This window comes from Nothoprocta perdicaria, unplaced genomic scaffold (assembly GCF_003342845.1).
Source record: "Nothoprocta perdicaria isolate Ctin4 unplaced genomic scaffold, notPer1 scaffold_171, whole genome shotgun sequence".
In the NCBI taxonomy this organism is placed as follows: domain Eukaryota; kingdom Metazoa; phylum Chordata; class Aves; order Tinamiformes; family Tinamidae; genus Nothoprocta; species Nothoprocta perdicaria.
Genome location: NW_020454883.1, coordinates 965,520 through 978,023, shown reverse-complemented (window position 1 = coordinate 978,023; position 12,504 = coordinate 965,520). Strand labels below are relative to the sequence as shown.

Below are 12,504 nucleotides of genomic sequence, written 5' to 3'. Positions count from 1 at the left end.
TTCCGCAGTATATTCTTGCAAGATGCCACCTTATTTTATACATCCTATATGCTAAGGCTCCCAGTGCTTTTCTGAAATAGGGATTTAACAAACCACATCAACTCAGAAATAAAAGTCTTGGAATATTTTTCTTCTGTTTTTTTACACCCTTCCTCCCTACTCTCCCCTTCCCACCTCCCCCCAACACACATACAAAAAGAGAGAATGAAAGAGTGTCTCTAAAGACGGGAAAACCCCTCATCCAGGAAGAGCTCCATTTCTAGTTAGAAAAATCATCTTATCCTATCGCAAAGTGCTCAAAAGGAGACAACCAGTCAGAAATCAAAGCAAACTGAACGAGCGTTGTTCAAACTATTTACCAGAACAAAGAGAGTGCTGCCAGTGTACAGCATGTTCTAGCACAACGACTTGCCAGTCACTGTCAGCTTACAGAAAGGTACAAGTCCTTTCATCGGCCCTTTTAAATTCAAATGCTTATCCCATCATTCATTTTCATGGGGAAATCTTGCATTTTAAAGATAATTTTTGAGATAAAAAAGGAAGGCACACACATAATACGGAACACATTCTGGATAATTTTTTGGAAAAATGAAAAAATATGTTTTAGAGCTTGTTTCAGATTAAGATTTGTTTATTCTATTGGCTTCTAATAAAAGCAGGAATGATTTCATACTGAATCACAGAATGATTAAGGTCAGAAGGGAACTTTGGAGACCATCTAAGCCCAACCCCTTTGCACAAGCAGGGTCATCTAGAGCACGTTGCACAGGATCACATACCTTCACTATCATTTCCCTTAGAATAAAAATATCTGAAGACAATGGATTTGAGACAATTACTTTATAGCGCAAAACTGATTAAATAAGATATAGAGAGCACAGTGCCAAAAAAAAATCCTAGTTGACTTAATATTCCTCTCCCACCTCATTCCAACTACCTGTAACATTGCTCATGTTTTCACAAGCACCTAAACACACATGCAAACACACACCCCTGTTCTAAAACTAGATTGTTGCTATGTGCTTTGCCTTAACTCTGTCTCTAGCCAGGAAAAGGTTTCAGTGTTCTTGAAAGGTTTTTGAAACAGATTCAAAGCAATTGCTACTTCAAGAGCAACCGAAAGTAAAAAAAATGCCCTTTATTGCTTGTGCCTATCTTTTCCAAAGCACAGGCTTAATGGTACCATCACTTTGGATGCCAGAAGGAGAGGTCCTTAAGTGACCTAGGAACCCATTATATGGGGAACTGAACTTTTGATCAGCAAGTAAAAGAATCCTTACCTGTCACTTTGTTTGTTACAGAAGTCATTTCTTATTTTATCCACTATAGAGGTTCGGGGAAGGATATTTGTTTTGTTCTTTTTCTTGGCATCACTCTCTACTACTACAATCAGCCAGTCCACGGAGCCGTGAGCTTTGAGAACGTTCTGCCACTTGGTGATGTCATCCTTGACTGCAGCTTTGTAGGCTTCCGTGTCCTGGCACAACAAGCGGTGAATCAGCAAACAAACGGATCTTCTCAACAATTTCAAAAGGAAAATTTTGTTCCAACAGAAGAAAAATGTACAGGAGAATTTGTGAAAAGGAGGAATCCAATGTATGAGAGTACGGCAAGCTTATAGCCTTTCAGTGTCTTAGTCTTTTTTCGTGTCTTATTTTTGCTTAATAGCATATATATTCTAGAATTTGGTATAATTCTCTAGATTACTGAAATTAAGATTTTTAAACTCTTCATTTTTTTACTTTGTATGTTCTTAAGTCTTTACAACATAGTCCACTTTGAAGCTAAAAAGCCTAACCATTCTGTCCTCACACTGTAACACAACCATGACATTTGAACTTTCTATCCCTGCTGAAATCTTAAACTTTTTTGAAGTTATTATAATAAAAAAAAATAATGACAAAAGTCCATCTCTTTCTTGGCATTATTCTAGCTTTCATTTTTTTTTCCAAACAGTTTAATTCAAAAACTAAACTCTCCAGGCTGTTCTCAATAGCTCTGATAGGCAGTATCTCTGAGTGACCATTGTTCTTAACTGTGTAACTGACTCATAACAGAAGACAACCACCAAGAAGTAAACCACAGATAAACAGGATTAAGATATTCAAACAGGATTAGCACATTCCAAATTCTGTCCAGTTTAGATTGCTGGCCTGTATTAATACCACATACAAACAGAGAACAAATTAGCATACATAACCTAAACGTGTGTGTGTACATATAACCTTCTCAGGAGACGCAACTGAGATCATCTGCTCACGTTGTCATACCATGGAGCATGTGTGCTGTGCTACTGCAGGGACACTGTGAGATCTCGGGATTTTATTTGTGCCAAAGCCCTGAAGATTGGTTATTCAAAAATATGGCCTTCCAGCGTCAAGCACCACTGCGAGCAAATACCGCTCATGGTAACAAGCACTCAAGCTGACAAAGTTTCCAACATACTAAGTATGCGACGCTTATGCAACCCGGACCTGGCTGTGCAAATAAGCATAAAAAGCAAATGGGAAATAGCGCAGAGGACAAGCAGAAAGGCAAAACAATTTCACTTTCAAAGCCAAGTACTCCATTTTTCAGGATGCTTTTCTGATACTTACACAACATTCTGTCCAATAAATATGAAGAAAGGGAAAGGTCAAAAGAGCCTTATTTCCCTCTTTGGGTAGTAGCTCCTCTTTAAACTGAACGAAGTTAGATTCTAGATGAATCATCTTCGGAACGCGGCCATAAGACCTGAAGAATTTAAAAGCAAAGTTGGTGAGATATTTATGTACAATGAAAATGAATTTTGATGAAGAATAAAGTGAAGTTCTTTGGCCCTGGAAACTCTGTAAGTATGTTTACTGCCTTCTGATCTATATAAACTTAGCTAAAATTAGACACAACTTGAAACACTCGTCTCTGTTTTAGTAAAACAGGACCTAAAAGCTTACAGCTTTCATTAAAGGAATATTCTTCACGTCTAGGTCCTTCAGAAGTAGAAAAATTCCAAGATTAAAACAATTCCCCAAACAGTTTTTCCATCAGAAAATGCCACACTGTGCAGGAAATTATATTTAAATTCTGTCTACATTCCCATTAAAAAAAAAAAAAAAAACAAACAACAACAAAAAACCCCCGACAGTTACTTCTGGACCACAACTGCCTGAAGCCCAACAGACCACACACTGAAACAAGCAAACAAACCCACAACTTTTCTTTAAGATGAGCACAGCTGAAATGTGGAAATCCTCAAGCTCACCACATCTGATTACCATGACTAACTTCGTTACTCCGCTGAGTTGTCATTTTCAACTCTACTTATGGCAAGAACTTCTTAGAAAATTATGTATTTGCGGTGCTCTAAGTCTAGTAATTTGTACAAAGTATTATGGAAGGAAATTAAAATTTACCTCCTCCATTCCATGGGTTCTCTTGGAAGCTGCTGAGAAAGCGTAGGATATAGGGAAGTAAATAAATTCTGATCTCCAGCACCTAAGAGTTAAACAAATTCATCTATGTATTATATACAAATTACATGAAAAATTAATAAATTATACCATAATTTCTTTCAGTAAACACAGTGTTACATTGCATACTGCATGAAAACCGAAGTCTACCACTGGGCTTTAGGTCACAGACTCACACAACTCATACACTTTAATACGGTCCATAACAAACATTCCACTTCATAATTTCTATTACGATTCTCCACATTACCATATAATCAATATGCCGATGAGAAAACTGCACTCTTTGCAAGATGGAATATCACTCTTATAGCCCGCTCAATGCTAAAACAAAACAAAAAAATTCTTCACCCAGAGACTATAGCTAAACACAGTATATTTAAAAGACCACAAGGTTTCAGCCTTCAAAACACAGAAGGCTGGTTACAGAGCAATTCACATCTTCTTATAGTTGTGCGTACCATGAGAAAAATCAGCAGAATTTTGTGCATTATTAGATTCAGCTACTCCTCTCACTTTCTTTGCTGCCTGAAGTTGCTGTAAATACAAAGTGGTTCCCAGTTTACCACAGGCCTGTGCTTGCTGCCTCCCGAAAGATCAGGCCCATTAACACTGTGCAGGTCCCATGAGCCAGCCCTGCGCAGAGGCAGCAACAGCTCTGGCTGGTCTTGAGCCACGTAAGCTTCAGGCCACGCTCAAGCCCTGAGCCTACGCAGTGAGGAACTGCATCAGATCCGAATGCCATGTGAGTAACCAGCCTACCAAAAAAGACAGAATGTGCATTATCTGCAACCTACCAACACCAATCCTTAAATTCATAGAATCATAGAATGCTTAAGGTTGGAAGGGACCTCAGAGGTCATCTAGTCCAACCCCCCTGGCTCACGCAGGGTCACCCAGAGCACGGGGCACAGGGCTGCGTCCAAGCGGGTTTTAAAGATCTCCAAAGAAGGAGACTCCACAGCCTCTCTGGGCAGCCTGTGCCAGGGCTCTGGCACCCTCACTGTCAAAAAGTGTTTTCTCAAGTTCCTGTGGAACTTTTGGTGCCTCAGCTTGTGGCCGTTTCCTCTAGTCCTGTCACTGGCCACCACTGCAAAGAGGCCGCCCCCTCCTCCTCACTGCCTCCCTTGAGGTATTTATAGACACTGATCAGGTCCCCCCTCAGCCTTCTCTTCTCCAGGCTGAACAGGCCCAGCTCTCTCAGCCTTTGCTCATAGGGCAGATGTTCCAGGCCCCTGATCATCCTCGTAGCCCTGCGCTGGACTCTCTCCAGCAGCTCCACATCCCTCTTGTMCTGGGGAGCCCAGAACTGGACACAGTCTCCAGATGTGGCCTCACCAGGCCACATTCTGCTCCTTCTTCAGGGGATGGAAAGAATGTGAGAGGGAGATAGGGTTAAAATAAGTCTTCCAAATTCTGACAGCATTTGTATCTTTGAGCAGAGAGATGGTAGACACAGGAACAAGGTGCTAACTAGAAGCAAGTCTACTGTTTGCAACACACAAGCCAAGAGATAAAGCCCAAACGGTCCTTCACGTTCCTTAATAGGGAAAGAGGTGGCATTTGACTACTGGCAAACAGACACATCAAATAGGATGCGAGATAGGAATAAGGTCAGAAACACGTTATCCACTGCACCCGAGCATAGCTTTAAAATCTGCTATGTCACATGCCCTTTCTAAAGGTGGGGTAATGATCTGGCCAATCCTAGTTTCGTGGTATCGTTTATTAAATCTCTCACCTGAACGCTACCCTGAAGCTATGACAGATATCGCTTTCTTCCACATACCTCCTCCTCACTGCCTCTTCATCTTGGGGCAGCTCTATTCCCCTCTACTTCAGACCACAAATTAGTAAGAAAACCTTTATTTTCTCCTACAGAGGCTGCTGCTCTGTCTTCACTCCCTCTTCTCCCTCCAAGGGTTTCCTGAGCTGTAGAGTTACATTTTCCACTGCAGATTTAAACAGGCATAAAAACAACCCTGCCACTTCCTGAATTTTTTCCCTCTCTTGTCTTTTGTAGCCATCCTCTATTGCATAACTCAGCCTGACCAGGGAGACTCTCTTATCTTTCTCTGCGAAACAGGGCACAAGGGCTGGAGAAGCACCTGACATCCCCCCTCCTCCCTCCCATCACACAATTGCCTATCCTGGCACAGAGGCAGGAACTACTTGTGCATTAGTTAAGGAATTTGTACTTGTTCTGCAAACCCCCTTTCTAGGCCACTCACCTTTTCCCAGTCTTCTTACACACACTACTCTGATGACCAGTCATTAACACAATTTGGCTGCATAATATATGTATATTTTAAAGTCTTTGATTAAAAGCTGAAATAAGCAGACAGATTGTTTATCCTCCAAACACACAAACTATTTTCAGTGATAGTTTCCTAAACTAGAATAGAACTCTACTATTAGTGCTTTAGTCTGAAGTCTCCAGAAAGGTACACAACAAACATTTTATTCTTGACTCTTCACCTGCATTCTAATCCAAATTAAGCATACTACACCAAACCTTAAATTTAAGGCTATGCATAAGTATCTAAAATATGTTAACCATAATGTCATCTCACAGCAGATGACGACAGCTCAGTGAACTGGACCACGGTCTATTGATTTGCAGCTCACTACTGCCCACAGAGTGGAGCACAGTTCAGTGGTTTATCAACAGCAGGCTGATCACATTACATGATAATCTAGGAAACTTGGGACCTGAACTAGAGAAACAGTTGTGTATTTTATCTCTGGAGCATAAGGAAGTCTTCCTACATTGCCCCTAAAAATCCCACAGGTGCCACAAAAATAAAGGCTTCAGAATTTCACATCTTGAGTGAAAAGGGCTGACTCAGAACATGGAGGAACCTCCAAACAATGATACACAAGTATCTTGCTATTACATACAACCTCATCACATTAGGAGCTTAAAAAAAAACAAAAGTTTTAAAACGAGCTCGTTCTTTTTTTTTTTTTTTTTTTTGCCCTCCTGCATTGGCCAGGATAGCAGATAAAACATACAAAAAAAATCAAGGCAAGAATCAAGAACTAGAACACAAGGGAGAACAGACCTACAAGGCAAAATACATCCAGTATCTTTAAACACCGGGTGAATGCTTCTATAAATTATGAGCACCCAACAGATTATAACATTTCAACCTCTGATCAAATGGATCCTGTATCTGCTATAATAAGCAAATTTGAGCCAATCTATCTGAAAAAAAAGCATTAAAAATGAAGTCACCACTAGAATAAACTAGCAAAGTATAGAACTCGGCAGTCGCAGAACAAAGATCAACAAGACCAGTTATTAACGTGAAAATGTAGCTTTCCTTGCATGTGACCAAATTTGGAGGAAATATTCTCCAAACACAACTAATTCTGGATTTTGAACTGCAGCAAATCCAAAAGCCTGCAGAAAACTAAGGATTGCTTCAAAGGGCTTTGCTTTTTTTTTGCCTAGGCACCTGACAACGCATGGTCTCTAGATTGCAGATTGCCTTCTCAGCTTTTGTAGCCTGCATATCCCACTCCATCCACTCTCCAGCCGGATATCAATGCACACCCAAAACATGAAGCACAAAACTACCCCAGGCTTGGAGCTGTATCACCTGTGGAATTACTGCAAGTGAAGGGAAGTGTTAATCCCTGCCATAACCAAGTAAATAACAGAAAGCACTAATATTCAAATGAATATTCAACAGAATATTCCACAGAAACCCTTCTGGAGAAAGGGCAGAAAGCAGGGAGTGTGCAGGGTTCCTTTCTTTACCAAGATAAATCAAGACAAACAGGCCTGTGTCCAGAAAGCAAACACAAATGAAGCACGCTGCAGCCTTAGAGTTTCAGCGAGCCTGATGTGAGAACTGCAAGGACAGCCTCACCAGGATCCTCAAAAGAACAAGCATTCACTTTGTGATTGCTGTCTGATAAAAAGCACAATAAAATATTGACATTTTTTAGTTTGATACATGCCTAAAAAGCACCAAAATCCTCAAGAAGCCACTATTTTTCTAACCCTCTGTAAATTTTAGATGTGCACAGGCTTTGCCACTAGAGTATCTCAATATCCAACAACTTAATATCTTTCTCTGGAAGAATTTGTGCGAATCCAGTAACTATACAGGCACTGTAAAAGCAGGCTCCTGATGTCAGATGACTAAGACAGACAAATATTTACCTCGATAACAACAACAAACCTTGTGGCTTGCAGTAAAAGGCTTCAAAATCACCTCTAAACAAGTTCAGTCCAAGACTACGGTGTAGGCTTACTTTGATTTTATTCCCAAATATCACTCAAGGTTACCTTTTCCGAAGACACTTTCCATTAGCAAAAAGTTCTGCTATTAATGCTTTATAAAGTTTACTTGCCTACTATTAGCAGCTTCAGCCAAGGTTTTGGGAGGGATTGTTTTTAAGTTTCTCCCCTCTCCCTGGATCATTTTCAAAAAAGGTCCAAAAATCGAAACAGAAGACAACTGGTTTGCTATATAAAATCTTACTTGATTCAGCAGGAGCCCGTAGAAGAAAAATCGTCAGCAAGCTTTAAAACTTTATTTATTGTTATGCCACTAACTGTAGAAATCAAGGGTTAACACTAACAAGAACATATTTTTTTCTTCTTATGATATATGTACTAAGGTATATACCTACAAAGCAATACTGAATCAACCAGACAGTGCAAGTGCAGATGTAAGTCCTGTTTAAGAACAGGGAGAATATATATACACATATATAAGATACCGGGGTTGGAGAAGGGTGTTTTATTTATTTATTTAAAGTTCTACTATCTGCAAACCATTCAAATCACTTGGACTACGTGTTACTTCTTTTCTGATACCTCTTTTATTATCTCTCTCTGCTAATAACCGAAGGACTTTGAATCAAGCTTTGCCAGTACTAGACAAGATGCTTAAAGGAAAACATTTTCCCTGGAAAAAAAACAAAACAAAAAACCATAACTCTACCCAGCTCCATTTTGACCAGGGCAACCTCTTTTGCTTATGCTTATCTTACAGATACCAACAAAGAGTTTCCATTGATTTTTCTGATGACTTTGCTATGGATGTATTACAACATCTTCTCAATAAGAACTGGATGAAAGTGGTTCTCTCTTTCTTTCCACAAAGAGACCATACTAAGGAACACACAAATTTCTACTCGGACAGACAGCTGACAGTGAGAACAAACATATAAGCACACACAATATGTAAGTACATACTACAGCTGACATGGAAATTTTAAGAACTACATGAAAATAATCACAAAAATAATTTGATAGGAAAGCTCTGAAGAATCTATTAATTTGTTTTGCAGGATTATCTGAGTCAATCTGCTCTTTGCATAGATAAAGATACAGCTACTAACTTAAATGCAAGCGAACCAGCTAAGGACACGCTATTTCATCCAAACCTTTTGCTAATAGTATTTTCAAGAAAAGCAAACACACAAAACAGTCTTTCATACAATTTCAGAAAGCTTTTGAAACATTATTGAAACATTAAGCTTCAAATATGATTCATATGAAAAAGCAACACCTTTTAGACATTCAAGGAGAGTTATCTGCATTTTTTAAAAAGATATTTCAGCTCAATATTTCAGAGAAACTACCCAAGTTCCTGACTTCTGATGCTCTGGTGCAATTGCTCAACTTGCCTCTTCAAATCTCAAACCGAATGAAATCGCTTGGTAAACATACAAGTTTCAGCAGCCATGAAGACAAACTGTTACCAACTCCAAATGAGAGTTTGGAAGGTAACTTGCCAGAGTAAACACAACGGCAGCCGAGTGGCAAGGCTTCCCACTGGATTAATAGTGGAGCGAAGACAGACAGTATGAAAATTCAAACTAATCTGGAAAGGAGTCATCATGGCACTCAGACCTAACTAAGCAGAATGATTTAATACTACATGGTTACTGTCACTCTGAGAAGAGGGAAAAGTGACAAACAAATTGCATCTTTCTGTGAAAACATTACTTTTTCACAATCACAAATACAGTATGCCCAAAGAAGATTTCTGTGTTTTTATAGTTGGGCAGTTTACCTAACTGTAAGCCATTAATGCAGACTCCTTAATAAAGCTGCCTTTTTTTGCCAATAAAGCAGACACCATAAGTATAAGGCTAACACACCTCGATACAAAGCCCTTAGCCAAAATTATTTCTTGACAGTAACTACATGAGAAGAGCACAGAAACAAAGACTGCACGAGTGGAATCAAATACATAAGTCATAGAGAGGCTACCATTTTTATTTCTATAGTCACAAGCCAGGACATATAGGGGATACTTAAAGATTGCACTGATACAGTTACTACACCAGGGTTGTCTTTTACAAACACATACAGGCAATCTGTCATTCTTAAACATCAGAGAAAATATTTTTGCTGAATTTCAGTACAGAAAGTGTGAGTCTAGAGAGTATCAGTCCAGGTCTTTAGAGTCTATAGAAGCATACTACATGTGGAAAGATGAGAAGAATAAAGATTGCCTTTTCAAAGAAAAAAAAAATGTAAATACAACTTCTCATTTGTAAAGTTTGTTTTCAGCTTTCTCACTTTCCTCACGTCCTAGAGTTCCTGAGCAATCATCCCACCTTGCAAGGATTTTTAGACTTAAGCCAGTAAGTCAGTACTTTAATATTTGCTCCTAAACATACTTTTATAAAATGTAAAACTTAAAAAAAAAAAGAAAAAAAAAAGAAAAAAAAAAAAGCCCCGAGGTAAACTGCAAGTACATTACTAATCCAACAAGGTTGAAAACATATCTGTTCTTCATCTTGCATTCCAAATGCTAAGAATAAGTATCTAAATAATCCTACCTACACTCCCCTTGAAATTACAACTTCAGGAAACAGATTTTAATTCCTTCTTAAGTTGTTTTGCAGGCTTACTCCCACAGTCACTGTCTTTTCTTTTGGACTTGATGATCTCTAGAGGTCCCTTCCAACCTTGAATATTCTGTGATTCCCTAGCAAAGAGATGCAGTTCTGTTAAGGAGAAAATTTTGCAATTGTAAAATAGCAAGTGTCCAGATACACCAGCCTGATGTAAAAATCCACCCTGAAATGGAAGTGAATCATAGAAACACCATCCCAATTCTGAACAAAAGCAACAAAATGCATTAGCCCCTTTAAAGTCTCACCCTCCTCCTAAAGACTAGATTAGGAACCCAACTTTAGAGTTTTCAATATATCAGTAGACCAAGAAAGCTCAAACTGACCTACCTATCCAGAAAAAGATAACTATTCTAATGCAAATATATCTCCCATGCTAAGCATAAAGTATATCTGTGAGAGTCTAAAAAGGAAGCTCACTTGAAAATATACTCAAGTATGTATAGAACAGCACAAGCTCATTATCATCAACATTAAGAAACAAATAAAGCTGAATTCAGAATCTGATCAACATCACAAATTGTTTTTACACTACAAACTCACTCATAGCTCTGAAAGATTTGTAAACAGCATAAACAGAAGCAGTGTTTTCAGCGTGCTCTTAAACTTATTTCAAGTTCACAGGCTACCTGCTACAAAAGCATTTGTTTGCAGACAACCACTCAGATATGCACGTTGAAAACACATTTCATTCAATAACAACAAAAAAATCTCTCAACAGTTTTTAATTACTAAGAATAACTAAAATTTGCCAGAAGTAACTCCAAAACTAGTTGTAAAAGGAAATACTTATAGTTTGAGATATAATCTCATTTTACCTTCACTTTTCTCCCAAATCAAAGACCAATTGCACCCTAGAACACTAGCATAGCATCTACAAGGGAAGCAACCACATTCTTCACATATTTCCAGTATGTACATTTTTAAAGTTCAACGTGAAGGGAAATGGATTTCAAGACAGTCTTGAAGACAGTCTTGACAGCTTATCAGAAGCTGCACATCTGGATCACACAGCCCGGAATACAGGGGTTTGCTGAATCAGTTTGTCCAGAAAGTATCAACTCCACTTGGAAGGGTAGATGACAAACACAACAAAAACATGTTTTGTTTTCTTTCTGCTTCCTCTAACTGCATTCTGAATGGAATTACCTCTGAAAATCTGAAGGGTGAAAACACTTTGTGGGATTGGGGCCACATATGAATGAACTTCCAGGCATAGTACTTAGGATGGCTGAGCTGTTTCTACATTTGCTTTAAGGAACCTTTGTGCATAACCCTCTACCCTGCAAGAGGGTAAGGACTTGCACTTCACATCAGGACCCTGGTCCACGTGCTCCAGCAGCCTGTCTCTGACACCTGTAAGAACGCATTCATCACCAGAACCACACTGTTCTGTTTGTTGACTGTCTCAGAGAAGAGGGAAAAAAAAAAAAAAAAAGAAAAAGCTAAATCCTAGTAATTAAAGATTAAGTTTTAATGCCACTAGGGAAGCTGTCACAGGGAATCCCTCCTCAGCACAGAGGCTGATGCTACCCCTCTTAACCAGGGCAAACCTGCACAGAAACCCCTGGCAAAAAGTGCACAGCGTTACACTTTACTGTGGTGTGCAAATCTCTAAACATCTCTAAGCAACTCCTGTTACCACAAGCCTGAAACACAGGGAAACAGGCCCAAATTTTGCCTCCGAGCATAAAGACTAGTGAAGAATGGGGTGGGAGGGGGCCCGAAACGGCAGCAGGGCACCCCCAAAGTGCCATTTGCTGCAGCGAAGCGGCAGCCACAGCCCAGCGCTGCCCGCTCCGCGCCCGCCTCGCCTCCCCCTCGGCGCAGCCGCTCCCCGCGGAGCCCCGGGAAACCCCCCCGCCCAAACGCCCGCGACCGTTGCTGCCGGCCGCGAGCCGTTAACGGCCGCCGCGCGGCCACCGCTGCCCCGGCGCGAGCCGTTAACGGCCGCCGCGGCGGGAGGTGCCGGCACTCACAGGTGACGATGGGCTTGTTCTCCATGGTGTAGATGACGGGCGGCTTCTCCCCGCCCTGCTGCCCGGCGGCCGCCGCCGCCGCGCCGTCCATGGGCGGGCGGGGTCCTCAGCCCCGGCTCCCCCGCCCGCTGGGCGCCATGGGAACCGCGGCGCTGCCCCCTGCCCACCCCCCCGCCTCCCCTCCCACC

At 40.5% G+C, this 12,504-nt stretch overlaps 1 protein-coding gene across 1 annotated transcript in view; it reads right to left on the bottom strand.

Annotated features, from left to right (window-relative positions):
* TRAPPC10 (trafficking protein particle complex 10) overlaps nt 1-12,416 on the bottom strand; it is a 36,969-nt gene extending 24,553 nt beyond the window's left edge. Inside the window, exons 1-4 of the mRNA XM_026036153.1 lie at nt 12,317-12,416; nt 3,393-3,474; nt 2,598-2,733; nt 1,281-1,477 (exon numbers count right to left, since the gene is read on the bottom strand). Coding sequence (XP_025891938.1) covers nt 1,281-1,477; nt 2,598-2,733; nt 3,393-3,474; nt 12,317-12,407 — 506 coding nt within the window. The 5' untranslated portion in view covers nt 12,408-12,416. The remainder of the gene's footprint in view (nt 1-1,280; nt 1,478-2,597; nt 2,734-3,392; nt 3,475-12,316) is intronic.
* Nucleotides 12,417-12,504: the final 88 nt, after the last annotated feature.